The sequence below is a fragment of the Dromiciops gliroides genome, chromosome 4 (genome assembly GCF_019393635.1).
Source record: "Dromiciops gliroides isolate mDroGli1 chromosome 4, mDroGli1.pri, whole genome shotgun sequence".
NCBI lineage: Eukaryota > Metazoa > Chordata > Mammalia > Microbiotheria > Microbiotheriidae > Dromiciops > Dromiciops gliroides.
This window is the reverse complement of record NC_057864.1, coordinates 38,543,910-38,568,260: the sequence shown is the minus strand read 5'-3', so window position 1 is coordinate 38,568,260 and position 24,351 is coordinate 38,543,910. Positions and strand designations below refer to the sequence as shown.

Sequence of the window (24,351 nt, the reverse complement as noted above, 5' to 3'; positions counted from 1 at the left end):
TACATAAAGAAGTTTTATTTTAAAAAGGAGAAAAATAAAACAGAGACATTCAAAAGATGTAGCAAAAGAGATGAAGATGGTTTGGCTTGGAGAAGAGAAGTCTAAAGGGGACATAAGTGTCTTCAATTAGCTGTATGAGTATCATGTGGCAAAGGAATAAGATTGTCTATGCTTTTAATCAGAAGGCTAAACCAGAAATGGTTCTTAGAATGTACGGTAAGGCTCTCCAGGGATCCACAGATAATTCACCAGGACATCATGTGATGTTTGAATTTTAAGGGCAACACAGGGCTATTCAAAAGCTGTCTGATACCAGGCTAATTACTGCCTAGAAGTAGCATATAGATTCAACATTAGGTAATGCTACATTCCTTTCAATGACATTTTGGAATCTTTTAGATGAATATGTCCTCTTGTGCTTTTGACTAGGATAATAAGTTCCTGTTTATGTCATCCTGTCTTGGTGAAGCTGAATTTTTGGCAGTTGGTGAGTTTAAAAGTAATAATTAAGCAAAAATCACTATGGAACAGGAAATAGGGGTAGGTGGGCATTGTGTCCAATTAGATTCAAAGTTCAAGATGTTGTGCTGGGCCCAACAGGCACACAGATCATATTAATGATTCTGGTTATTTAAGAATGAAGTGTGGGTACCTAGGTGGCTCACTGGACCGATCACAGGGACTAGAGTCAGGAATACTTGAGCTCAAATCCAGCCTCAGATACCTACTACCTGTGTGACCCTGGGCAAGTCATTTAACCCTTTTTGCCTCAGTTTCCTCATCTGTGAACTGAACTTGGGAAGAGAATGATAACCACTTCAATATCTTTACCAAGGAAACCCCAAATGGGGTCACAAAGAATCCAACAAATAAAAGAATGAAATTTTTAAAAATTCTTTCCATTTATGTATATATTTTTTCAATGTCTACTAAATACTTGTTACAGTATTTAATAAACAGGAATGAAGTATTCCTTTTGTCCCAGGGGTGTTATAAAAAACACTGAGATGCTAAGGGTTCTGTGAGCCAAGAAAATTTGGGAACCTCTGATTTTGAAGTTGCAAAGACATATTCAGGCTGGTGATGAAGCTGGTGAAGAGCACTCTCTAAGAGAGAGCTCTCTTTGCTCGGAGACTGTAATGGCACAACTTGCAAAGTCAACTTATAGGACTAGGAAAGTCAATACGTTGAACATCTTCTGGACAACAGTAGAGAGATGATTCTGAGACACCTAATACCCACCACAGAAATAGGGTTTAGAGCTGGAAGAAAACTAAAAGATCATCTAGCTCAGTCTGCTTATTTTCCAGTGGAGGAAACTGAGGCTGGGGAAGGTTAAGTGATTTATCCAAGATCACACAGGCAGTAAATGCCAGGGTTGGCATTTGAGCTCAGGTCTTCTGACTACAAACTCAAAACACTTTCTATTGATCACACAGAAATATTTCTACTTCAAAGTATAATTGGGGGGTTCTGAAGTCAGAAACTATTCCACTTGAACTTTTAAAAAATTTAAGAAGCGCAGGGACAAATTTCTATGTTGTCATCTCTAAAGAGAGGTCAAAGGACTCATCCTCCATGGTTGTCAGAACATATTTGTATTCAAGAGGCTCAGTTGAAGTTCCATCTTCTGTATGACCTTGAGCAAGTCACTGTGTCTCTGTGCTCAGTGTTTCCTACTATTAATAGGTAGCTTTTACATAGCACTTTGAGGTTTCCAAAGAATTTTACTCATTTTGTCCTCACACCAACCCTGTGAAGCAAGTGATTTTATCACCCCCATTTTATGGATGAGGAAACTGAGACACAGAGAGATTCAGATGACAGATTTGAACTCAGCTCTTCCTGACTTCTAGTCCTGCCCCACCCATTGAAGCACCAAGGAAATGTGTGGATAGTGAGCCAGTTAGACTCCATGACTGTCCAGGCTCCTTCTAGCTCTGAATGCTCTGAGCCATCAAAAGGAAAGGGAGAACTCCAGCTTTCTCCCATCCAGACCATTTGCATTAAAGGAAAGAAGCCTTTCACTTAGTGGAATGATGCCTCTCCTCACTAATACTGAGGAGAAGGATGATCTTTGCATGAATTTTCACCTGTTTCCTTTGTCTTATATGGAGATCATTAGCCTTACTTTTTAATACTTGGATGAATTAGAAGCAGAAGAAACACACACACACACACACATACAAGGAGCTCTCAGTGCCAGTTTCTTTTTAGGTGGGACATCTGTGTTCTGTAACTTTCTTTTGATAAACTGAAGCCGATTTGATTATGGAAGAGCATGACCCAATGTCTTTAGACCCAACCCAATGAGTTTTCCTGGACCAGGTAACATAATCATCAATCCAGTGCCAAAAGCATCTAAAACTGGGGACCACTGGAAAAAATTTTCACTTTCATCAGACTTAATGCTTGTTTCTAGGTTCTCTGTCTCTTTCTTCATCTCTTCAGCTTTCTCGTGGAACCCTTCCTCCATCAGCTTCTTTTGTTCCTAGGACAAGACAAAAGCACATCGGCATTGCACATTGGTTAGTTCCCATTGCACCAAGCACCAGGCACCTCTGTGTTTCTCTGCTGCATAAGATGTGAGCCCTAAATAGATGAGAAAAGGGGAAAAGGGGAAAAGGCACAGGGGATTTCTCCTCAAGGGACATTCTTAGGCAGTGAAAAATCTATCGAGAGGTTAGACTTCTGCAATGACTCGGTACTTCCACACTCCTAAAGAAAAGAAGGTAGACCTCAGAGCCAATGCTGAAATCTATAACAGCTGAACATAAGGCCAAATGGATAGGAATCATGGTCCTAAAAGGGGGGTATTCTAGGTGGTACAATGCTGGACTTGGAGTCAGGAAGATCTGAGTTTGAATCCTGCCTCTGACATTTACTACTGTCATGTTCCTTAATCTATAATAGCACCTCACTCCCCAGGTTGTTGTGAGGATAAAACTGAGATGTTTGCTTTGTAAACTTTACAGTGACACATAAAATGCAAGCTATCATCTTCATCATTATTCTCAATTCATAATCAAGTAGCCCAAATATCTACATGTAAAAGAGTGACTCAGGATGGGCTCAAATCAACTTCAAAGTGACTAGCCCTTTGGTCAACACTGAAACAAATGTAAATCAATATCTGCTCTTTCTATTACTAGCTTGGGCTGACTCTGGCCAAATTCCATGAGTTTAGGCAGGGCCTAGTCTATCCCTGGCTTTTTGGGCAGGTGCTCATTGGTAATGGTTCTGAGGGAACCAGGGAAGCCACTGGCTATGTTCTTGCCCCAGGACCTAGCAGTTCTGGGTTCAGGTAGGAGGGTATAATTGGCTCAGTCTAGGAGACTTGGCATCATCCTAGCAACCTAAATTCCAGGGACCCAGGAATTAACTTGCACTGTCCATGGTCCTTAGGATAACTTATGACTCCTCAGACAACTTGGATGTTTTTAGGGCTTTTGTTGAGGACAAAGAGACTTTGACCTGAATTACAGGGGTCAGTAAAAAGAAGGTGGAGTAGTGGCAAATCCAATCCAGTTCCCTTTGAGGTTTTCCTCTATGTGCCATGGTGTTAGAAGTACTAATCGCAGGACCTTAAAGGTTCATGGCACTTTGTGGTTTTCAAAGGCATTTTTTAAAAACCCAGATCTTAGGAAAGCTCTATGCTACCACATTTCTATAAAAAAAGACCAGGGATACGACTGGGTACAGAACACAATAGTCGTCCCCTGAGCCTACTGCTCCTGTGCCTTTTTGGCTCCCTTTCATTTTCTGAGGCAACATGGCCTGGGGGTGGGGGGGGACAAGGGAAGGGCACAGTTGGAGAGAGAGAAAAAGAAGAAGGGAGAGGGGGAGGAGAGAGACAGAGACAGAGACATAAGAACACTTTAGTCAGTAAGACCTGGATTCAAGTGTCATACCTCTGACACATTCTAGTGGTCCCCAGCACAAGTCATTTAACTTCCTCTGTGCTCTCAGGCATTCTTTAGGACTATACCTACAGGGTGGTGCTGATTGTACTGGTAGGAAATCCTCATTACCATTACCTCCATCAATGAGGTCCTAGGACCAGCTCACTGACTGTTACTTTTGTATGAAAGAGCAAAGGATTTGGGGATTGCCACACTGGGTGTGGGGAGTGGGAAGTGGAGCTAAACTTAGAGATGTATAGTTTTCAGAAAAAAAAATCTCATAAGAGATGCTACCTGAGATAAGTTGAGCAATGGAAGTTAAGACTAGATTTTCTGACCTCAAGACAAAGCCAATCGCAACAGAGATAGTGACAAATTACTCATAAAGTTCAAAAATAGCCTTAAACCTGAATGCACAAATTAATTGGGATGTCCCTGGATCTTTGTTCCAAAGAGCTTGGTCCTTGGGTTCTAGAATCTCCTTCTGGAGAGAAAAAGGCCCATTCCAATTGAAAAATTTATGGATCCCCAATTGGATCCATGGGGGATGTTACCTAGATTGATAATTGTGTGGGAAGTTGTCTGCCTTGTGTAAAAGGGCCACAGCAGAAAAGCCTCTGGGCATTAGGTCTTTGCTTTGAGTTAATTGTATCTTCTGGTTGACTATAACAACACAGACATTGGCAGGGGCTTGTGAACTTTGCATCTCGTAGGGTGAGGACCTGTAGAGTAAGTTGAACTTGGGCAGGCTTGCCTGGACAAATCATGATGAGAGCTATGGGAATGTTCTATGAATGACACAGAAATTATTTGACCTGTTCAATAATTCTATGCTCTAAGTGAGGCAAATGTGATTGGTCTTATTTTATAGGTGAGAAAACTGAGGGTGGAGAGGGGAAAGGGTCAGACACGATTAAAAGTTCAGAGCCTTTGCTCTCTCCCATGCTGACTCACATATAGACAAATTTACTTTCCTTGTCTGTCCATTCCTTTCCTGCCATGGGGGCCCTGTTTCTTCCTGAGCACAGTTACTGTCCCCAATCTCCTTGTACCTTTAGCTTATGGTCCAGCATCATTTCCTGTTCTCTCAGGATCTGGATCCTTTCTTCCTCCATCTTCTTTTTCAATTGCTTGATGTTTTCTTCATAAGTTCTCCCATGAGCTTCCATCTTTTGTTGCATTTCCATTTGTTGCTGTTCCAACAACTTCTTCTCTTTGTCAGCTGCTTCTCTTCTGAGTTGTTCAACTATTTGATAGAATAGAAAGCAACAGGAGACTAAGTCAGGTGAGGCTAGTTTTCATCTCCTGTCAGTCAACAAGCATTTATTAAGTGTTTATAAGGGGCCAGACACTGTGTAAAACACTTGAGAGAACACACACCCCCCCCACCACCAAAAAAGAGGTTAAAAACAATCCCTGGCCTCAAAGAGCTGATATTCTAATGCAAGAAAAAACATCCAAATAATTATATAGTAGATTCAAGAAATATAAGAATGAATGGGAGACAATATGAATGGGGAAGGTGGAAAGGCATCCTTATAAACTAGAGGGCTTTTGAAGAAATTGAGATTTTAGCTGATTCCATAAGAGAGTCAAGAAATAAGTATGAAGCAGAGCATAGAAGAAAGCAAATGGAAAGGCATAGAAATCAGAGATGGTTTGTTGTGTCTGAGGAACTGCAAGTAAGTCAGTGTTGCTGAAACATAGCATGCAATAAATTTTAAGACAAGAAAATGTAGGAAAGGGCCAATTTATGAAGGACTTTTTATAATAAAATGGAAGTTTACATATGATCTTAAAAGCAATAGGAAATCATTGAAGATTGAAGAAATTGAGGGGATTAAGAGAACAAGTGCTTCATTGTGGGAATTGGGGAACCTCCCTGACTTGATCTTGGGCCTTAGTGGAAATTCTTTCCTGTGAGAAAACTTTATTCAATTGTGGGAATTATTGTATTATTTGAACCTAGCACCGCATGGCTACAAAGCGGTACCACCTCTACCTGCTATTTAAAGACCCTGAACCAAGGACCTAGATTATGTGGACCAGAAACCTAGTGAGATCATAAGATTGATGCAAGGAATATTTCCCACATTTGTACATCTCAAGCTACCCAGAATTTTTATCTAAAAAAAATGCCTCCTTACTGATCAATCAGTTGTTTCCATGTTGCTTTGATGGTTTACAGACATTTGGAGGTAGTGGAATACCTTCTTTTCTCATTTCTGGGAATTTCATCTGTTCACTCACTCCCAACCTGAAAAGTCCCTAATCTTTCATCTAATTAGAAGTGTTGTATTCTTTTTGTTTTTTCTTTTAATTATGTTGTATTGTTTCCTTTTAATTAATTGTTCTTATTTGATTAGTTGTTTTTAATGTCTATCTGTTTTTGTATTTGGGGTCCACTGCCAAAGCTGAGGAAGAGGCTTGGTCCCAGTTTGTGTAGCAATTGCCATGCATTACTTAATAAAAATATTTGTTCAGAAGATTGAACCTTTGTTTCCTTAGTCATTTTGTCTTTCACCTGCCCCAAGGGCATTGAACAGGAGGATGACACATGAATTTTCTCCTGAACTCAGAAACCAAACTATGAAGAAGAAATTTTAAATTTCTAAATTTCCCTTTTTATTAAACCCCGAGGAGTAGAGCTGAGAGTGTCTGTGGGAATAGTCCTTTCTAACCTGCTGAATTTTGAGTCATGGTCTCCCAAGGGTTTCAGGAACATCTTCATGTCACACCCAATCCCTTGGGGAAGGCCCAAACTACCAAATCCCCTGCAGGACTAGATCATCACAGCCCAGCTCCATGTACCTTCCAAGGCCTTCTCTTGGTCGGTGAGAGTTTGATCTGTCTTCAAGATGGATTCTTCTGTCATTGCCAGTGACTGCAAAAACCTTTGGAGGACCTCATCTGCCTGGACAGCCACACAAGACAGACACACATAATTTTCCCCAGACCAAGTCAGATGTTGAGAAGGAGATATCATCTCTTACAGGAGCAATATCTATATAGGCTAGACTATTCTTTTTCTTAAAAGGCATTGAGAGGGGGCAGCAAGGTGGTGCAGTGGATAAAGTGCTGGCCCTGGATTCACGAGGACCTGAGTTCAAATCTGGGCTCAGACATTTGACACTTACTAGCTGTGTGACCCTGGGCAAGTCACTTAACCCTCATTGCCCTGCAAAAAAACAAAAACAAAAAAAGGGCATTGAGAACATTTTGGGGACATGATTAACTAAGAGCCAAGGCACAAGGAGGCACAGCTTTGAGTATCTCATTTCATTCCAAGCTTGAACTTGAAATATTAAGTCAGCCTGGACCAGGCCTGGTCTGATATGATCCTTATATGACTTGGTTTCCTAAATCCCATAGCATATTCTCTGGGCAGGAAGAAGAGATTTCTGAAAAGAACTTCTAGCTGAAATGTGAATTAAAAAGCCAAAGGTATCTAGACATTCTCATCTTGGGTGGTTATTGGTAGGAGAAAGTCAGTGCTCAGACATCCAGTGGGATCAGTAGAATTCTCTTTGCAAGAGTCACCAGTCCTAACCCTTAGGTTTTTCCTCACCTTTATGCCTTTCCTGAGCACTTGATGATAATTGTTTATCATGTCTTCTCTTTCTTTCCTGTAGCGCTTGTAACCCCCTGGCACAGAGAAGGTGCCTTCAGAAATGGCTTCCCTCAGGGTCTGTGCGAGGTTCTCAAGCTTAGTTTGACAATATTTGGTTGATTCTTCCTCATTTTGACACATGAAATCATTCTTCTTGGTTTCTAAGATTTGCTACCAGTGAGATGGGGAGAAAGACAATCAGGGAAAATGAAACAATATTAGAGTAATAAAAATATCACATGATGATTGACATAATGCCTCAAAATCTATCAAACTGCCCTATTTCATTGTGGAGGAAATGAGATTCTAAAGAAACTCTTGAGAAAAGGTCTACCTCCTTTTGTTTTCCCTGCAAGATGTATAGTGGAGTAGAATAAAATCCAACCTCTGGCCTGGTTGCTGGGAGACTTGAAGTCTGTTTTCAAATTTCTACTCACCATGGACAAGTCATCTATCCTCTCTGGGACCCAAAGACCTCACTCTCCAAATGTGATTGCATCGAATGATCCTCCATGTGCCTGCCAGTCCTGAGAGCCTCTAATAATGATTCTCCCTTTGTGCTGGTCTAAGCAGTACAAAGTTAATTAACACTGAGCATACCTTGGACTGGCAGGAGATGCTCCTAGAAAGGAATCTGAGAGGGCCTGAGGTGGGGAGATGTGTAGAGATGAGTGAGTCTGTAAGTTCAAGAAAAACTGCAGTGTACTCTGAGAGACCTAGGATGTCATCCCTTCATCAAGGGAGCATCTTTTCATGGCAAGTGAGATTAGGCTTTCAAGCCTCTGGCTCTCTGGAGAGACCAGGCTCTTCTCTCATGGGCTGGGGATATAGGGCCCAACCTCAAAAACAAATTAGAAAGAGGCTGATGAGTTTCTAGGTTTCATTCAGAAAAGAGACGTAAGAGGAAGGATAAGAAACTGAGAGAACTTACCACCAGTTCATTCTGGAACTTTTGTGAGTCATCCTTGAAAGAATGCTTCATGAATATTGAGATGGCTTCTTTCTCACAGTCTGTATGTAAGCTTAGCAAGTCCTGTAGAGTTTCTGTTGGGAAGTCTACCTTTAGGGCCATCTGCTTTACATAATGGTTGGCAGCTTTTTGCACAGCAGCTGAATTCTCAGTCTGAGCCAATTCTAACGCTGCATTATCCAGACAGGGAATGTCTCCACTAGAGATTGTCTTCACATATGTCTCCAGCAGTCTTCCCAACCCTGATGTGTGAGATGAAATAGAAGATGAGGCAAAGAGCAACCTTAATTCAAGTTGTTCCAAGTGTTAATTATCTAATAGAACCATTGCCTGACCAAGGACGTCTTTGACAATATTCTTAGCAAGTGGCTTGCAATCACAACTAGATAATTTTGACTTTAGGGGAGAGCATGACAACTCAAGGCAGCTTCTCCTTTATTTTAACAATTTATATAATTAGGAAGACTCTATTTACCAAGAATAATCTCTTAGGAGATTATACCCATTCCTCCTAATTTTGACCTCTTGTTTAAGAGAGTGGATCTAAGCATTCTTCCATGAGCTCATTTTTGTGTTGAACTTCCATCCTTTTACTGATTCTAGTTGTCTTGTTCTGGCAGTGTTCGATCTTGTCTATATCCTTCCTAAAGTATGGTACTTTGAACTGAGCACAGAATACCGTATGTTATCTAACTTGAGTTAAATAAAGCCAGGGGAAGAATTAATTTACTTATTCTCAAAAATGAAGTTGTGAATAACTTTTCTTTGGAGATAACCAACTTATATTGAACTTGTAATCCATGAAGAAATCCATGAAATTCTCCAGATCTTTTCCCCAAACACTGTTGTCTATCCCCATCTCTCCTATACTCTACTAAAGTTGATTTTTATACCCAAATGGAGAACATTCCATTTATTCTTATAAGTTTCTATTATTCATTTAGAGTAATCAGTTTATCCTGCCAGGATGATGTATCTCATTTCTTTCATTCAATGTATTAGTTGTTTCTCAGAGCTCCATTCCATATGTACTTTGGATTATCATTCCGTTTGTATCATCTATAATTTTTTCATTCTTATTGAGAAAGGTATAGAGCACCAAAGAACAGCATTATAAACATATTTTCAAGTTCATATGAAGCTCTTAAGGGCTATTTTGGGTGTCCAGTCATTAAAAAGTTCTGAATCTACCTATCTATGTCATATCTCTATCTTGTTCATAATCATGGCATGACACACTATTAAATATTCTCTTGAAATCCAACAGTGCTAAATTGACTCTATTATGATCTACATCAATCCAATTACCATGTCAAACAAGGAAATTTGCTTAATCTGCTATATTTTCATAATCACTGATTTTCCTTTGTGCTCACAAACCATCCTCTTAATGTTGTGCTCTACAATTTTGTCAGAAATAGAAGTCAAAGTCACTGGTTTCTAATTTACTAACTCCACTGGCTTCTCTTTTGGAAAAGTAAGGCAATTGCCTTTCTCTACACTCTAATTTAATTTAATCTAACTTAATCTCCATCAAAGACCACTGACTGTCTCAGAAGAAATATTCCTAGGGATTTGTAAACTGAAAGATAGGGGAACAAGAACAATGAAACTCACACTTATACAGAAATTAATACAAATGTTTTAAAATATTTGTATATATGCAAAGAAACAAGGACATATCCAATCCTAATCAAGTATGCAGTGGGGCAAAGGAAACTCACGATTCCCATTGACCATAATGCCCCCACTAAGGGCCTTGGGCTTTGTGTTGGAAAAGATGTAAAAGCAGAAGTCAGCTATCTGATCCTTGAATGCAGGCTCCAGCTGGCTTTCTTGGACATCTTCAAGATGGGTTAAGAGTGACTTATTTGTTGGACGGTCAAATATAAAACACTTCCGTTTTGGAAAGAAATTTCTGATGCACTCTCTTGGAAGGTTGGCCATTTGAACTTTAGGGTTCTTGCCTGAGGGATAGGAAAACAGAGATGATGGTTAGCCCTAGAACAATGAGTTAATGAAGAGACTTAAGACTGGGAATTGTTTTATTGAAGTTTGCATGTATCCTGGACTCTTCTCCCTGTTGCCTCTCTGCAGGCCTCTGGTTTGACTATACTTCCAGGTCTTTGCTGATCTCTGTAGCTCTTTAGGCCTGTCTACCTCCCTTCTGCTCCACATTTGTTCTCTATATGTTTTTATCCACTTATCTTTTACATGTTTTCTCTCACAAGCACATAACCTTTTTGAGGGGACCAATATATGTTTGTCCCTATATGCCCAGCACCTAGCATAGTTCCTCAGGTAGAATAGATATTTAATTAATGCTTCTTGGTTGGAATAGAAGGAACTCATTGTCAAACATGATTTTGAGACATTTTCAGTGACAGTATTCCTGCCTGTATACCATCAGCGAGTTAGCAGCATACAATGAAAATAAGTTATAATAAAAGATTTGTACATTTAGATTTATAACCCATTATAAAGCATGTTAGAAGGAGAAAGACTACTAGACAATGACAGAACTGAATGGGATATCTGATGGTCAGAAATCTTTAGGACAAGCAAGATATATCTGAGAGAGATATAGCCAATATTTTTCTAGAATTCCTCAGAAAAGAAACCCTCTGCCTGCATCAGCTAATTGATGTATAGTTAGGGTATTTTTAGAGATGTTGGAGTCCAATCACTTTTTACAGATGAGGAAACTGAGGCTCAGAGATGTTAAATGATTTTCCCAGTAAGTGGCAAGAGCTGAAATTTGTATCCAAGGGCCTTTGACTCCAAATACCCATTTCTTTTTTGATGTACAACATATCTTCTGAAGTACATGCCTATATCTTGTTATCAAAAAGGTCTATGTTGTTAGTAAGAGAGGAATAATTCCTTAAGGCTGTGCCCTGGACTGAATGAAATAAGCCTGAAAATCAAGTCATTCCCTCTCATTGATATTCCATGCTCACCAACTAACTGAAGGACATACAGAAACATCTCCCTCCTTTTGTAAGTTCCTAAGATACAAACCCATCACAGAAGTTGGCAAAAGGCAGTTATCTCAGGGACTATTCCCCCTTGGGAAAAGTCACTAGAGCATGGAAATTCTGAACTACAAAAAGGAGATTAACCAACCCTCAACAAAGTCATGAAAACCTTGATAGCTTTCAGCCTCCATTTCTACAATCCATGAGATTCAAGAGAATAAGCCTCAGGAAGAAACAGCTCAACTTCAAAGAAATGGACAAACATTCTGTGTCATTTCCCCCTGTACTACCCAGGGCCATCCATGTGCCCAATTCTGATTCCTAATAAATTACCTTTGCTGAGTTTTAAGGCATTTTCCAGGTACTCATCTGGGGTGATGGGGAGGCCATCGAGCTCAAGCTCCAAGGTGAAATCCCGCACAGTCCACACAAACTCTGGAAAGAAGCCCACAAACGCTGCTGAGTCTTCTTTTTCCTCAGCATCAGGTGAGGATTTGACCTTGATTAGCTCTGTCAGCTCTGTTACATATCTAAGATTATGAATAAGGAAAAGGAAACACCCACCAGCATTATCAGTTCCCTGTTCTACTTGTAGGATCTTCCTTTCCCTGCAGTGAGTCTTAGCAATTCTCTCCCCCACCTTCCTTCCTGTACTCGTGGGATTTCTCTTACAGATGTAAAAGGGGAAAGTAAGAGATTTTCAGGGGAGTCCCTGATCAACTTGGGGCATTCTTCAATCAACTTGTTCAGGTCTCATCCTGATTACTATAATATTAGAACACAAGCTCTTATACTGAACCAGCCAGTCAACAAACATTTATTAAATGCTTGCTATGTAACAGGCACTCTTCTAAGTGCTGGGTATAAAAATAAAGTAAAAGGTGGTAGTGTATATAGAGCACTGGACTTGGAATCAGAAAGACTCATCTTCCAAAGTTCAAATGTGGCATCAGACAATTACTAGTTGTGTAACCCTGGGCAAGTCACTTCATCCTGTTTGCCTCAGTTTCCTCATCTGCAAAATGAGCCAGAGAAGAAAATGGTAAGACCACTTTGGTATTTCTGCCAAGAAAAGCCCAAATGGGGTCATGAAGAGTTGTACATGACTGAACAACTGAACAATAAAATATGTTCCCTGCTTTCAAGGAGCTCACACTCTAATGGGAGAGATAACACGCAGACAATTATGAACACTATGCACACATACATGCATTTACATGCATATACATTTATGGATATGTCTATATCTTTATCTATATATCAATGTCGATAGTGATATGAATACATAGTTTAAAGGTCAGGTAATCCCTGAGGAAAGGCAGTAGACTGGGAAAGACCCCTTTGTGAAGGTGAGATTTGAACTGAGACTTGGAGGAAACAAGGGGAAGTAGGAAGTGGGAGAGAGAGAGAGAGAGAATTCCAGGAATGAAGGGCAATCAGTAAAAAGGAACTGTGTGAGAAGATGGAAAGTCAAGTAAGAGGAAAAGCAAGAATACCAATGTGGTTTGATGGTAAAGTAGGAGGAGGAAACAATGTACAAGGACATTGAAAATGTAAGAAAGAGGCTGTTTGTAAAGGGCTTTAAAAGCCAGACAGAACATGTTATATTTGATCCTGGGGGTAATAGGATCCACGGGAGTTTATTAAGTTGATGATGGAGTGACATCAAATCTGTGCATTATGAAAGTTACATTCATAACTGAATAAAGGATGGACTGGCATGGAGATAGACTTTAGGCCAGCAGACCAACCAGCAGTCTGTTGAAATAGTGTGGGTGTGAGGTGATAAGGACCTGTGCCAGAATGGTAGCAACATCTGAGGATAAAGGGGGTATATAAGAGATGGTAACACATTGTATACAGGGAATGAGAGAGAGAGTAAAAAGTTGAGGATAACACCTAGGTTGAGAGACTAGAGTACAGGGAGGATGGTGGTGTTCATGACAATAAGAAGTTGTGAACAGTGACGATTTTGGGGAAAAGACAATGAAGTCTGTTTTGGACATGTTGAGTTTGAACTGTCTACAAGACTTCTAGTTTGAGATGGCCAATGGGCAACTAGAGATGAGAAACTATAGCTCAGCAGAGAAGAGAGAGCTGAAAAGTAGATGTGAATATCATCAGCATAGAGATAATTAATTCTACTGGATGAAGAAGAGGCTTGGCAATGATAAGGGAGAGGGAAAGGTGAAATGATCAAAGATTTCAGAATTCTTAAACATGGAAGTGGCATACTTATATATAATGGCAAGCTCAACCAAGGTCTAACCAAGGCTTCAGTTATGGACTTGGTCCCAGACTATCATCCAAGGCTCAGCCAATTTGGTTTGGGAACATTGACCCCATGAAGCTTGGTCACCTAATGATGGGTATTTCTGGGAAGAGTAACTCATGATGACAGCTCCTAAAGTTTGGATAGCTTATCATCTATCCTGTTAAGGGAGCACCTGAATTGAGGGTGTCATGGATTTTCTGAAAGGATACTGCATCTGTTCCAAAGCCTGGTGGTTGATGGTGCTCATGCTGTTGTAGACAAAAGTGCTGCTGAGCAGAATGGCCAGGGCAAAGATCCAGGAGTCATTCTTGGAGTCATCCTACAAAACAGGTTATGTCAGTAGGTCTATGATTCAAACCCTCATCCATGTAACTTTATGACTCTTAGAGTCAATGGTCAGTGTCACTGGAGTCAAGGAACACTCATATGTTCAAGGTTTGATGCCTTAGGGTTGGGCTGGAGATTGTGGTCTAAATCATTGCCTGGAATTTATGCTGAAAAGATTCTATCTATCTATCTATCTATCTATCTATCTATCTATCTATCTATCTATCTATCTATCATCTACCTACCTACCTATCTATCTATCTGGATGTCTATATAGATATGGACAATGGTCACCAGGCTTATTGCATTTTGATTTTTATATGAGAAAGATTTCATGTCAGATGCATTTCTGTAATGTTCATTTATTCTAGTTTCCATCTATTCTAGAGCTGTGATAAGCAAGACAAGATGCCAGATATAAGAAGGTACAACTCATTTTTCTATCTGTCTTTTGGGTGTAGATTCTATTAAAGAAGGTTGGATGGTATGAAAAAGACTTCATTCAGCCATTGCTGAACTTTGGAAACATGGAAAAATGTTCTTGGCAGGTTAGTAGTATAATGATAGGCAAAAAATTGTCAATGGAAAATGGAATGAAAGCAATCTTATGGTGCTAAGAGATTTCTTTAATCTTCTAAAAAGCATTTTTTCAATGGCAAGGAATAGGACCTTGGCAATGAATCTCTCTGTTTACCATCAGTTGTTTGGACTCCAGGGACCATCATTCCCATCATGCCTCCCCAAGGATAAGCTGATCACCTGAAATCTCATCACCGTGCTGGTTGACTGAATTTTTTATTCTCAATAGCTTCTCAGCTCCCTGAATTGCTTCTCCCCTCTAACGGGAGGGCTAGAGTGTGCCACAGTAAACTACTCTCAAAGCTTTCTTTTAGATGGGTCCCAGAACTTTCCATGTAACTCTCCATTTTCTACCAGCAGTTCTGCTTGGTTTTGACTCCATGCAATTATCATGCTCCTGCACAGAATTTCCCCATTTCCCCTCCCCCATTTTCAGCTTTCTTTGCAATCTTCGATTAATTTTTAAGAGAAGGCAGGGGTTATCTTTCTTTTTCTTACTTGTGTTTTCAGCATTTTGCACAGTGCCTAGCACATAGTAGTTGCTCAATAAATTTTTATTCAATTGACTTGGTGGGACAGTTGGGTGGCACAGTGGATAGAGCACATGTCCTGGAGTTAAGAAGACCCGAGGTTAAATCTGGCCTCAGGCACTTGACACTAGCTGTGTGACTCTGGGCAAGTAACTTAACTCAGAATACCTCTCAACAAAATGAATTGACTTGGCATGGTCTGAATCCTCTTGGGGAGGATAATAGGACCTTTGGTCTGAAGACTTCACAATTTCCCCTTGTGATTCTACCCATGAATGTGGACCTAGATAGGAATAAGGGAAACCTTGTAAGGAATTTAATGCTAAGGAGCGTGGAGCCTCAGCAGGAAAGCATGGATACACATAGAGATGGTTCTCTTCATGTGCCTATATGCTAGCCAGAAATCTTAGTTCTTTTACACTCATAGAGGAAGCGTGGGTCCTTGCAGTTACAAATCTCCTAAAGAATGAGAATAGCCACATAAAATAAAGCAACCACAAATCAGATGTTATGGGATGCATTATGGGATTATCACTTTCCCTGGCTTTTATATACACCTTGTCAAGAGCTTACATCTGCTCATTGCTTTGTATTTGTGTATAAGTTTTGCAAAGCATTTTGCACAGATTATGTCATCTGAGCCTGACAATATCCTTAGGATGTAGGTGTTATTGTTATCCCCATTTTATAAATAAGGAAACTGATGTAGAGAGTGTTCGAATGACTTTCCCGGGGTCACATATCACATGACTGAGGGCGAATTCAAACTCATATTGATGCCTTTGGTACATGTCCCCTAAGCCCAGGAGCAAGCAGATCCTTGCTCCTTGGTAGATTTATCTTTTTTATTCCCCGGTGAATTTGAAGCCTGGAGGAGCAGGTTCAGAAGTGGGTTTTCAGAGGATTTTTAAATAAATGGGGGGGCAGCTAGGTGGCACAGTAGATAAAGCACTGGCCCTGGATTCAGGAGGATCTAAGTTCAAATTTGGCCTCAGACACGACACTTACTAGCTGTGTGACGCTGGGCAAGTCACTTAACCCTCATTGCCCCACAAAAACAAAAAGAAAAGAAAAAAGAAATGGGAACCTCCTGCAGGTCATGGGCTTCCCAGATAAGCAATCTGCCCTGATAAACAACACCAGGTGCATCTTGGGGATTTGAGTCAGCTTCCTCTTTGGTCCCATCTATTTCTGCAGCTGGAAGTTTGGGGAAGTCCTTGATACATTAGGAGTAGTAGGACCCTGTGATGGCTCCTTTATGTGAACATGGGGCCTTCTTCCTCACAGTGATGGCAGCAGGCTAGAGCCCCTGCCTCAGCCCAGGACCAGCCAGCTTCATCTCCCCACAGCTATGTGGCACAGGACTTCCTTAGCGATAAGCTGTGTTACCCACACACAGGCCAGCCAGGGGTGAGAGGTCATTCCTCCTCAGGTCAGGCAGATGCAGGGAGGGGTGAGCAGAATGTCACTGATTCCATTTACCTTTTCCACATCTCCAAGGCCCTCAGTGTCAAGCAGAACTAAGAAATGGTCAGGTTGGCTGGGGTGAGGGACACACCACATCCAGATGCCCTTTGTGTGGGACTGCACAGTGGAGCCCAGGGAGAAGCCTGCAAGGGAAGGAGGAGACATGAGCACCCAGTAGAGGCAGGAAGCCTAGAGGCTGCAACAGCCAAACTCAGGGGTGCTAAAGGGAGCAGATGGGCAGCTCCTCAGTGGGGAAAGATCAAGGATCAGAGTTAGCATTTATGTGGCCCATTTTGTGTGCTCTCCCCTTCTGTCTTCACAGTAATCCAGGGAACTAGGTGTTTCATTTGTTTCCATTTCACAGAGGAGGAAACTGAGACTGAGGGAGGTAAATTACTGGTCCAGAGTCACAGAGCCAGTAAACAGCTGAGGCAGCTTTCACACTCAGGTCTGCTTGGGTCCCAGTCCCATATTATCCAATATAGGGACAGAGGAATTCATGCATTCAGTTCACCCAGAGCACTGTGAGGTTAATGGGGTGAGATTTATGGTAAAGGAGGTAAACAAGATCAATGGGAGTTTCAGGTGTGCCTGGAGAGATCACCTTTCTTTCTTTTCTCAATATTAATATCATTTTATTTTTTTTCTAGTTACATGTAAAGGTTCTTTTAAATATTTGTTTTTATAAGATTTTTAATTCCAAATTTTTCTCCCTCTCTCCCTTCCCTTCCCCTGCCCAAGATAGAAAGCAGTCTGATATAGGTTATATATGTAGAATCACATTAAACATATTTCTGCATTAGTCATGTTGTGAAAGAAGAATCAGAACAAAAGGGAAAAAACTCAAAAAAGAAACAAAAAGTAGAAACAGTATGATTCAATCTTCATTCAGATTCCACAGTTCTTTTTTCTGGATATGGAGAGCATTTTTCATCATGAGTTCTTTGGAATTGTCTTGGATTATTGTATTGCTGAGATGGATATCACGTTTCTTTTTTTTCTTTTTCTTTTTTTTGGTCAGGCAATTGGGGTTAAGTGACTTACCCAGGGCCACACAGCTAGTAAGTGTTAAGTGTCTCAGGTCAGATTTGAACTCAGGTACTCCTGAATCCAGGGCCAGTGCTTTATCCACTTCACCATCTAGCTGCCCCGGATATCACCTTTCTTAACAGTATAAGCTACACCCAAGGCTGCGAAAAGTTTAGACCAACTTCAGAAACCTGAACATAGAGAGTAAAGAGCAGCCCAGAGGAAAGCATCATGGGAGTGTTAGTAGAGGGCAAGGAAGCAATGGTTCCTAGTGGAGCCCTGGACACATGACAGTTGTGGGACCCTGGGCAAGTCATTTAACCTCTGTGTGCCCCTCCTACACTCAGTCCCCAGGAAACTTTCTAAGACCTGAACTGCCTGGGAAATAGCTGATCTACAAGGAAAGTAAAATCCTCTGTTCTGCAGGAACCACAGTCCAGTTACACACATACATACACACACACACACACACACACACACACACACACACACACACACAGAGGAAGAGAAAAGAGATGATTTCCCAGAACGAAGCCAGCTTCAGTTTTATTCTGACTCAGTGAGTTGTTCCCTAAAAACTGTCCTTACATGAACTTGTGTGATCTTTCTCTAATGGAGAGATAGAACAAAAGTAAACAGGCATTTATAAAATGCCTACTATGTGCCAGGCACTGTGCTGAGCAATTCACAAATATCTCATTTGATTGTGACAACAAGCCTGCAACATAGATACTTTTGTTCCATCCATTTTACAGTTGAGGAAACTGATCAAATGATCAAATCAAGATCAAATGACTTGCCCAGACTTATGCTGTGAGTCCCTGTCTAAGTCCAGAACTGAACTTAGCTTTTCAGTCTAGGCCCAGCGATTTATCTACTTTGTGGGATTGTCCAGAATGCCCACACACCACAAGTCTACAGAAAGGTGGTACTTCTCCTTGACTCCCTTATAGCCCCAAATGCTTTTCCCTTGAGAAAATTTTCTTTCTTTTGCTGTATCCTTTCACTTAGTTTTTGGTAGATATTGGTTTGTTGGTATTTATTTTATTCATATTGTTTGTAGTGTCTTAAAATATTGTTTTTGGAGGTCTATAATCCTGTGGTCATTGGCTGGCCAAGTTTAGCCTGACTTTGCCATTAGCAAAGCAGGGGTGAACCTTGATGAACCTTGTCCATTTATTTGTTAAATTTGAGTGAGAGGACTAGAGGTACCTAGCTGCTGTAGGTTTGAACCCTTACATGGGAATGCTGGTGTGGGGATGCCTACTAACTGTGTGGAGGCCCCACTGAAAGGTCTTTACACACAGCATGAGACATTTTGGAGGGGTGTTAGCCACCACCACCATTTGATGACTGACTGACACATTGGGCAAGTAAGACAGAGAGGCCTATGAATAACAGCATACCCAAGACCATTGGCTCTCCTGCCAATCTGGCCCTTAAATCTGAAATTCAGGCATTCAACTCTTTCCCTGTAGAGAAGAGGCCCATAATGCTTATTGCTACTAACAAAACTGTTGACCAACTGCCCCTCCCAGGACTGGAAATCCAGCCTCAGTGAATTGGTTAGGCATCCTGAGCAGAAGTAAGGAGACATGAGGAGGATCAAATCACAACTTCCATCTTGCTCACCACCTACCATCAAACCTTGTAGAAATAGCTCAAATCCCTTCTCCCAAAACCCATACAAAGAGGAGCACCCTTGACCCCTAACCTGAACTGTAAATTTGTTAATGTTGTTTGGTGCTCACTTTGCATATTACATCTAATTAAGTAAATTAAAAAGATATTTCAGAATACCAGCCACAGTGTGGTACAGTACAGAAAGACCTGACTCCAGTGTAACAGGATCGGCATTCAAATCTTGCTTGTGTTGTTAACTACCTTGTGATACTGGGCAAATCACTACATCTCTCTGGAGCTGGTTCCTCAATTATAAAAAAGAGGGAGACTAAATCATATATCCTCTATGGTCCTTCCCAGCTCTCAGTTGATGGTCCTATGAGAACAATCAGTACTTATCCCTTGTTATTTGTCTGCTCTGGTTAATCACAGGAGTAACTGACAACCCCATTCTCATACCAACATGATGCGGAGTAGGGGTGATAATTCTGAGCAGAGGCAGACTAGCAGTAGGTAAGATAGCCAGCCACCAGGAGACAAGCAGCCAGGAGATAGCAATTAGGGACACTCTTCAGTTTTTAAAGAAATGCAGACATTTTGAATACTGGAGCATTCAGGTCCCCATGTCATGAAGATATTTATTCTGGGGTATTTCACCCCTGATCATTGTATTTATTAGAAGTAGCTAAATATTTCATAGTTGTTCATGGCTACAATGTTGCTATTACTCATTACAATGATGTCCTGGATCTCCTCACTTCACTCTGCATCAGTTCACATAGGTCTTCTTTGGGATAATTTAATTCACAACCTTACAGGGTACAGTCTAGATATTTGGTGGATGCTCCATCTCCTGACCTATCTCTCCTGCCTGTAATGCTCCCCCTCCTCATCGATGCATTTTGACTTCCATGTTTTCTTTTAATTCTTAGATAAGCTTAAGGGAGAAACTTTTCTTGATCCCTTAATGCTAGTGCATTTCCTCTCATGATTGTCTCCACTTTACCATGTATAGATCTCATTTGTACACAGTTGTTTGCTTGTTGTCTCCTTTGTTAGACTGTGAGCAGTTTGAGAGCAGGGATTGAATTTTCCTTTCTTTGTGTCTTCAGCACTTAGCATAGTTTCTAGCACATAGTAGGCACTTAATAAATGCTTATTGATTGACTGGAAAGCAACAGTAAACCAGGGGCCAACTTTTAAATCTTCATTAGGTCTCAGACATGCCTTGGAGAAACTCCAACCCTATGGCACAATATGTTCTAAAAATAGACACCCAGAGGTCCAAGACTCTACTTACCTTTGTTCTTTCCTGCTAGCCTGTTCATCAGGTAGGATTTTCCAGTACGGTACAGGCCAACAATGGCTACCACTACCACTGGATTGGTAATGGAAGTAAGAATCCTCAGGGCTTCCTGGTTTACTGTCAGCTCTCCATTCCTGTTTTCTACCAGACACATGGGTGCCTGCATGGGCACTGCTGCTTCCATGGTCACCTGTAAATGCAGAGGAGCCCTTAGACAGTAACCAAGAAGCAGAATTCATGCCATCCTCAACTGAAACTGCTGAGGTGAATGAGGTATTAGTAACAGCAGAAGAGAGGAAACTCTGCACTTGTATAAATCTATTTTCAGGAACACAGAACTGATGGTGGCAGATGATGATGATCATGGTGGTGGTGGTGATGATAGAAATGATAATTATTTGTATGTATTGCTTTAAGAGTTCCCAAGCACTCTACAGATATTATCTTATCCCCCTGACAGGCCTGGGAGACTAAGTATAATTATTATTTCCATTCTTACAGATGAGGAAACTGAGGCAGACAGTTTCTGAGCTTAAATACAGTTCTTTCTGACTCCTGGCCCAGCACTCTGTTCACTGCACCACCTAGCTGCCTTTACCAGCTCTTCATGCTTGATCCCTAAGGCTGTCACTTAGAGAAGATATTCCCAGTCTTTGAAAGTTGCACTATGGAAGTTTTTACCTGGGGTAAGAATCATATCACTTTGCCTTATGTTGGTTCAGGCCCACAGTGGCCATGGAAATAAATCAGTGTGAGGGAAGAATCATATGGAGAGTGTCTGGGACAAATACTTTGAGATTAGTGCCTGGTGCTAGCTTCTTAGTGTGACCTCAGTGACTTTGGGGTGATTTTTGTCCATCCCTCCCTTCCCCCACCCTGCCCCAATTTCTGTTTCCTGACTCCTGCTTTGTCCTCTGCATTTCTGGATGCCCGAGAGCTCTGTGGTTTGATCATGGCATGTCACTACTGTTAATCATTGCCTTCATGGCATAGTGGATAGAGAGATGATTTCGGAGTCAGGAAGGCATAGATTAAATGCTGTCTCTGATATAACCTGGCTGTGTGACCCTATGTAAGTCACATCACCTGCCAATGGTCTGTGGAGCTCTGTAAGAATATAAATTGCAGAACAGTTTTAGGCCTACATTGGTAGAGGGAGTTTCATCCCTTAGAAGTTATTACACCAAAGAAATCTTAGGTACAGACCAAGAATCATGGTAGAAGTTGCCCCCTTTCCAGATAGGGAACAAGGACTCCAAATTCTGACCTCATGACAGGAATCCAGAAGCACCACTGCTCAGACAATGACTGAGACTCTGGCTACCATCTGTCCCTCCAGGTGAGGGCTCTGGGCAGAGGTGCAGCCAGACCCCAGGCCCAGAGCCCCATTTGAACTTGACCCTTACAGGTGTCATAGAGCTGTAAAGAACTCTAGAATCCTTTCTGGGAGCCAGAAGAGGAGGTCAGGATTGGGGATAGTCAGTCATCCTCCCTGCCTGCCTCCCAAGCTCACCAGGGATTCTTCCTGCCTGGTTTGTAGGTCCAGTGTAGACATCGTGTGGCTCTTTACTCCTGGGGGCACCCCAGAGCTTGGTGTAAGACAGCTGTCACCAGAGGGCAGGCTTCCTTCTGTATCAACCCTGACCTCATCAGTTATAGTTGTCAGTGGACAATCTGTGGAGCAGTGCAGGGAGACTTTCCCCATTGCTCTTGAATGTGAAATAGCCACCATCTGGATGTTCTGGGTCAGGAAAGGACAAGGCAAAGGGACAAGCCAAACCATGCCCTAACATGGGCCTTGTTGAGTCCAAGTGGCCAGTTGGATATGGGCCTGCACCTGGACTGCAGAGGAACTGGGCTCATATCCTATCAGATACCCATCCCAGCTAGGTGACCAGGGACCTCAGGCTCCTCATCTGTGGGCAAAGTACCCACTTCCCTGGGTAGTTGTGTAACTTCAATGAGAGAATTTCTCTAAAACACTTTGTGAACCTTGATGGGTAATTCAGAGGCTAGCTAGTGTTATTCATCTTCCTGTTTTCAATACTCATTCTTTTTAGGGTTTAGCTTTGACTGCTCCTAAAAAATTAGCTCAATATCTACGCTGCCTCATCTATCATCATTATCTTGTCTTGGTGGTGAATACTAGCTGACAACAGTGTATCCTTCTACTGCAGAAGGAAATGGCAAATCACTCCAGTATATCTTCCAAGAAAATCCCAAGCACAGCTGGCCTATGGGGTCATGAAGAGTCGGACATAAATGAATGACAACAATAAGTCTTGCTCAAACAGCATTTTCTCCATGTAGAATCCAACATTTGGTTAGGAGCGAAGTCTTGGAAATCCTCCCAGCATTCTCCTATCAGCTTGCTCAGCACTGGTAAGCCCGCAGAGTCCAAGGGTCCCAGAGGAAAGGCCATGCCTGCTGCCCAGGGCCCATGCACCAACCAGGAAGGAGCAGAGTGGTACATAAAGCACTGGGGATAAAGAGGATGTGCTAGCACTCCCTCTGCACTTCTCCCCAGGCTATCAACTGCAGCCCATATAGAGTATTCTGGGAACTCACACTGCCTTGCTCCTGAGCAGTACAGTTCCTGGCTAATGTAGACTCAGAGGCCTTTGCAAACTTTCTAGATCCTCTCTTCCAATAAGTTCCTCTGCCTAAGGTTGCCTAAGTGACAGAGGACCAGGCCTTATCCGTATTTTGTATATATAGGTCTACTACCCAAGTCTAGTGTTGTTTTCACTCCACTACATCTATGAGACCTGAAGAAATCAAGTGGTCCCATCCCCTACCTGTATGCACATAACATTTCATCTCTACTTTTACTAATGGGAAAAGATGCAGAGAAGATAAGAGAAAACTGGGAAAGAACCCATACCTCTTTCACAAAACTTCAAGCCAAAGAGAATGTACTGGCACTCTCTCTGCACTTGTCCCCAGGCTAACTACAGCCCACCTAGAGTATTCTAAGAAGATAAGAGAAAACTTTGAAATAACCCATACCTGTTTCACAAGACTTCAAGACAAACTGCCTGAATGATCTCACAAGTTTCCTGTTTCTCTCAGGTCTTCCTTTATTTCCTCTTCCTTCTCTTCTCCTCTCCTCTTTCTGTTGCTTTTCAAAATGCTTCTCTTATTTATAGGAAGAAAGAAAGGATGGGAGGGACAAGAGAAATTGAAAGTAAAAGCAACTCTTGCTGTTTCTAACTCCCTAAGTCTAGAATGGGGACTAAAGCCAATGCATGGGTGTCGTGTTTGAGAAATGAGGCAAGTTCCTCATTCCCCAGCTGTAGGCACTTCAACAGAAGTATTTTCTATTTTTTTTATTTATTTTTTCTTTCAATGAGTCAATTGGGGTTGTGACTTGCCCAGGGTCACACAGCCCAGGGTCAGCACAGTATTAAAGAAATACTAATACATCAAAACATCATTTCTGCTGGCATTTAATTTAATTCCTGCTTCCATGTACAACAGACCAAGAGTAGCTAGGTGGAGTTGTGGGTAGAGAGCCAGGTCTGAAGTCAGCAAGATTTATCTTCCTGAGTTCAAATCTGGCCTCAAACGCCCACTGTGTGACCCTTGTCAAGTCACATCACCCTGTTTGCCTCAGTTTCCTCACCTATAAAATGAACTGGAGAATGTAATGGCATTAGACAGTCATTAATCACTTATTATGTGCCAGCCACCCATAAAGTCTTCTGTGCTGATTTGAACAGTCAGAGAAAGGGAAATGTAGCAAAGCTGAGAAC

The 24,351-nt window shown here is 41.5% G+C and overlaps 1 protein-coding gene across 1 annotated transcript; it reads right to left on the bottom strand.

Moving 5' to 3' along the window:
- Positions 1 to 23,712, bottom strand: LOC122753278 (guanylate-binding protein 4-like). Its single transcript, XM_044000615.1, has 11 exons — positions 23,606 to 23,712; positions 20,591 to 20,786; positions 16,654 to 16,781; positions 13,945 to 14,054; positions 11,794 to 11,990; positions 10,207 to 10,449; positions 8,444 to 8,724; positions 7,471 to 7,683; positions 6,714 to 6,816; positions 4,955 to 5,148; positions 1 to 2,491 (listed from the first exon to the last, which is right to left on the bottom strand). Exons 2-11 carry the CDS (start codon positions 20,778 to 20,780, stop codon positions 2,270 to 2,272), a joined length of 1,881 nt encoding a protein of 626 aa, XP_043856550.1. The 5' UTR covers positions 20,781 to 20,786; positions 23,606 to 23,712; the 3' UTR covers positions 1 to 2,269.
- Between the last annotated feature and the right edge of the window lie 639 nt (positions 23,713 to 24,351).